Source organism: Elaeis guineensis, chromosome 13 (genome assembly GCF_000442705.2).
Source record: "Elaeis guineensis isolate ETL-2024a chromosome 13, EG11, whole genome shotgun sequence".
NCBI lineage: Eukaryota > Viridiplantae > Streptophyta > Magnoliopsida > Arecales > Arecaceae > Elaeis > Elaeis guineensis.
In genome coordinates this window covers 11,923,016-11,927,959 of record NC_026005.2, presented here as the reverse complement: position 1 = coordinate 11,927,959, position 4,944 = coordinate 11,923,016, and the positions used below count along the sequence as shown (strand labels likewise).

The 4,944-nt window shown below is 45.5% G+C and overlaps 1 protein-coding gene across 1 annotated transcript; it reads right to left on the bottom strand.

Moving 5' to 3' along the window:
• Nucleotides 1–1,563: 1,563 nt before the first annotated feature.
• On the bottom strand, nt 1,564–4,717 carry LOC105056671 (disease resistance protein RPM1). The gene has a single exon (XM_010938960.4). It carries the CDS (start codon nt 4,643–4,645, stop codon nt 1,685–1,687), a length of 2,961 nt encoding a protein of 986 aa, XP_010937262.1. The 5' UTR covers nt 4,646–4,717; the 3' UTR covers nt 1,564–1,684.
• Nucleotides 4,718–4,944: the final 227 nt, after the last annotated feature.

Here is a 4,944-nt window from a genome sequence, read left to right as displayed (position 1 = left end):
ATAGCAAGATTTAGATTCATATCTAGATTTTTAGCAAATAAAGCATTAGGGATTGGTATTACCGTTTCATTGATTGGATTAAATCCATCTATGTTTTTCTTTATCTCAAACTTCTACAAAAGACTGCTTCCATTTTTTTCGAGCTTTTCTTAGAGATATGCCTCTTTTTTTTCTTCTTGCTCCATACGTGAAGGTTTCTTTTCTTCAACAGTAAGCTTAGATTAAAATTGCCCTAATGGTTAAATTGAAAACTTGTTTATTCTTTGTTTACTTACCTCAAGTAACCCTAATAGTTTATATATGCAATATGAGAATAGATAAAATCCTTTGATTCTTCAATTATAGCAAGAATATGATCAAATTTAGCAATCAAGTTTCTCATAATTTTTTCAATAATCTTCTTATTTTGAATAATATCGTCATAGCTTTTAATTTGATTAATAATTCTAACAGCTTTATAGAAGAAATGCTTGAGCATTTCATGATCTTTCATTACTAAATTATCAAAATCTCTCCATAAGGATAGAAGCTTAATAGAGGCAACTTTGTCAGAGCCTTGAAACTCATTTTTCAGAATTTTTCATACATCTTTAAATTTATTTACACCTATAATTATAGGAAAGATAGTTTTGCTTACCTTTTGCTGAATAAGAAATAAAGCTCTTATATCTCCTCTTTTGTTCTCTTTGTACTCTCTTTGCTTTACTTGAGTTTATGCTACAAATGCTTCTTGATTTGCTAGTTCTTCATAGCCACTTTCAATTTAGTCCCGTAGCTCTTACGCGATGAAAAGAGTCTTCATTTAAATGCTCTAAAAGTCATAGCTCTTGCCATCGAAGACCAGCACTAGGCTTTGTATGTAGTTGAAGGTAGTATTATTTGTACTTGCATTACAACTTACCATGATAAAATTCAAAAGAGAGGTAAGACTTAGGTAGATGATATAAGGTGAAGTTTAAGGGGCCTTGAACGGAAACTAGTAACAAGGGAGAACCTATATCAATTTTGTTAGGTGCGGGAAGAAATATAGGAAATAAGATACAAGAAGGAGAACATTTTAGTGAAAAGCATGGCAGTTTTTTATTCATGAATAGTAGAGTAGTATAAGAGACTTTCAATAGTTTATCTTACCAAAAATTCTAGTCCATTTATTGATAGCTATAAAGATGACTCTTACACTATCCTTTATAAATATAAATGTAAATTATTTAGGAGTTGCTTAATTGGAGAGAATGGAGGTGTAGAATGGGAATCAGAATAGGTGACTCTCATTCCAACCGTTTGGTTGGAAAGAATCTCATTTTGATTTCGATTCTAGAGTGGAATGAGAATGACCCAATCTATTTAAAACTCAATCCACACTCTCTCCTATAGATTCAAATTTTCATTCCGATATTGATTTTGATTTCGATTTCGGTCATGAACCAAAAGCTACAGGGAACTTGATAGTTCAAATTTTCATTTCAATCCATTTCGATTTCGATGACGAATCAAACATCCTTTTAATCTCTATATAAGTCTTAGTTTACTTTTTGATCTCCATAACATATTAAATACTAACTCTTTGATCAAAAAATTACATAATTTTTTGAAATCTATAATATATTAAATATTTGAGCTACATGATCCTTAAACTTACTAATATTAATGATAAACTTAATTATAAATTAACTCCGAATACTTCCTATAAATTAAACCGGGTCCATTTAATAATCTCTCCGCTTCGGTGCTCCAAAAAAGTTCCTCTTGTTCGTCGTCGTCCGCCTTCTTCTGCTTCCCCCTCTATGTCCGAAAGGTCCACGTCTACCAAATGACGCCAACTACCATCCTGCAATTGCATGATCATCCTGATCAGCCGGATATGCTCGACCTTCCCTCTGTCTGTCCCTCCATCCGTCAGCTTGCGTAAAAATTCCTCACGCATTCCAAGCAACTGAAGCTCCTCCAGACTTGTGAGGGTTTCAATACCCGATGGGACTTGCTCCAATCCCCCGCAGTACCATATGGACAGCTGTCCGAGAGCTGGCATGGCCCCGTCCGCCACTGTCACCGACTCCAACCCATTCAAACAGGAAAGATGTAACATCTTGAGCCGTTTGAATCCTCCGTAACTTGAACATAGATGCCTTCCAGCAAACGCGTCAATCAGGGAGAGATGCGTTAGATTTGGCAGGCCTTGAAAGGCATCAAACGGGTCATCCATCAAACGAGACCCTACGAGGTCTATCCTCACAGTGGAGCACAGCAATCGAGCCCAGGTTGGCAGGTTCCCCAGCGGCCCCACCAGAGATAGATGCTCGAGAAGCTGAGGAGGAGAGGACAAGGATTGCAGATGGAGAGGCTCATCGGTACCCACCGAGTGAAGGACCAGGGAGCGTAAGCAGCTCATTTTTTCGATAGCAGCACACAGCTGCTCCCCATCATCTTTCCTGATGCAGCGAACGCCCAATTTCCTCAGCTGCGTCAAATTTCGCAATTCCCCCACCACGCCATCGCCGTGGCCAATGTCGAACAGAGCCAGCTTCACCAGGCCTGTCAATCCCCCGACACCAAGGGGAGCACTCACGCCCGGCTGCGGCAACAATTCGTACCATCCTGCAAGCGAAATGTCTCTCGGTGCCCGATCTAACGAGGTCGGACAGGAGACATGTAGATGTCGAAGACGGTGGAGTTTGATGACCTCGGCCGGCAGTCTTGTGATTCGGGTGCCTCGGAGATCCAGCGTTTCCAGGTTGAGGAGCTTGCCCAGTGACTTTGGTAGACTATCCAGATTAGTATCTCTCAGGCTCAAGTACCTGAGAAGACGGCAGGAAGCGATCAGGCCTGAAAGCCCGCTGACGTTGGTGCCCTCCAGATCCAACATTCTCAGCATCACGAATTTGTTAGAGAGTTCAGGAGAGGGGACTGGAATTGGATCAGTTTGATCTCGAATTGCAATGATGAGGGAGCGGACGCTGGAGGCGCAGTCGGTGCGCTGCAGCAGAGACGCCATATCCCGATACATTTGTGAACTGTTAACTGGAAGGCGCCGGATCTTGCGAGACGGTGGCTCCGGTGATGCCAGACCATGCTGGTTGTTGTTTCCGTCGTGCTGGCCGTCAAGGAGTGTGTACGCGCTATGTTCCACGCACTTGAATTTGAGGATTTCATGCATAAAGCCATTAACACGACAAATTTTGGTGGGGCGTCCAGGCGGCTCCAACTCTGACACTTGAACCATGCTCCGGTTGGCGAGCTCTTTGAGGTAGTCCATGGCAACATCCTCCGGTGTCCTGCCCTCGACGCTTTGGACGAATCCCTCAGCGGTCCATATCCTCATCAGCCGTGTTTGTTTGAACTTCTGCATGGCGCCGAAGCACAAGATACAGGGTTTGAGATGTGCTGGTAGATCATCATAGCCAAGTGACAGGATCCTCTGCACGCTTGCGAGCCGGTCGTTGCTCTGGAGCACGGGGATGAGGCCATCGCGAAGTCTGTTCCATTCGTACCGGGTATGAGGCTTGTTTGCTAGAAGTCCACCCACCGTCACGATGGCAAGCGGCAGGCCCGCGCAGCGCTCGACGATGCTCTTTGCTACGTCTTCCAGATGCTTCGGGCAGGCGAACCCAGGGTTGGCTCGGAAGGCCCTCCTGCGAAAGAGGTCCCACGGCTCGTCATCTTGCAGATCCGGCAGCTGGTAGACACAGGTGAGGTAACCACAACTGCCAATGTCGTGAGAGGCGATGTTGTGAATCTGTGAGGTTACCATCACCCTGCTGCCATTTTTGGAATCGGGAAATGCGCCTGCGATGCGTTCCCAGACACTCGGCTCCCTGACATCGTCGAGAATTATCATGTACTTCTTGTCGCGGAGGAATCGTTTGAGCTGGTTCGCCAGCTGCAGCTCGGCCATGGACCCCAGCCCTTGGGAAAGGTCCTTCCGGTCATGCTGGAGCTGGCGTATGAGGTTGCGGAGGAGCACCCGGTAATCGGACTGCTGGGGGACGTCGATCCAAGCGCGGTATTTGAACGTCTCCTTCACCCCTTCGTCCTCGAACAGGTTCCAGGCCACAGTGGTCTTACCCGAGCCACCCAGGCCGACCACAGAGATGACAGTGAGCTGGCCGTCGCCTCCACGCAGCAACTCCATCAGCTTGCTCCTCCTCTCCTCCATGCCAACGAGCTGGTCCTCGTCGACGCAGGGAGCGGCCGATCGGACATCATTTCTCCTCTGCAAGGAGGCTTGCCGGGTCGATGAGCCCGGCAGCGTCTGGTACCTTGACCTTATCTGGTGCAGACGCTCCGCCTTGGCTTTGATCTTCTTGATCTCCTTGGCAATTTGATAGCGCCGCAGTAGCGTCTTCAGGTAGTGGAGAGCTTCATCCAAGAAACAGATGCACCCGTCTTCCTTCTTTGGGCGAGACTCCTTGGCAATGTGGAGCCTGAAGCTATCGATGCAGTCCTCAGTGTCGTAAGCCAGCTCTCTCACCTCGTCCACGCAGTTCTTGACTATGCTTGCTTCGCCCGTCGTCAGGAAGTTCTGCATGCCAATCAGTTCATGCTCGATGTCCTCTACTTCTGCCCGCAAGCCTCCCAGCAGATCAGCTTCTTCTGATAGCATTGTCGCCACCTTCCGGAGAAGCAAGCTCATTGCTACATCTGCCATCCTCCTCTTCTTTCTCTCCTCTCTTTCTCTCGCTCACTTTCCCTCTTCCCCCGTTGCTGGCTCTAGATCTGCAATAATGCTTCTTAAAATGGGCCGGTAGCTTTGTTCCGTCCACCTTTTTTATTTTTTTTTTCTTGACTCTGGTGTTGACCCCCACGCGAAGTTAATCAGGTCGGCTCAGAATATCATAACAGAATCTTCTACGGTACGCTAAAAATATCGTATGACACTGTTGAAATGATCATTAAAAAAAATAATTATATAATATTTATCTTAATTATTTAAATATTTTAAAATTT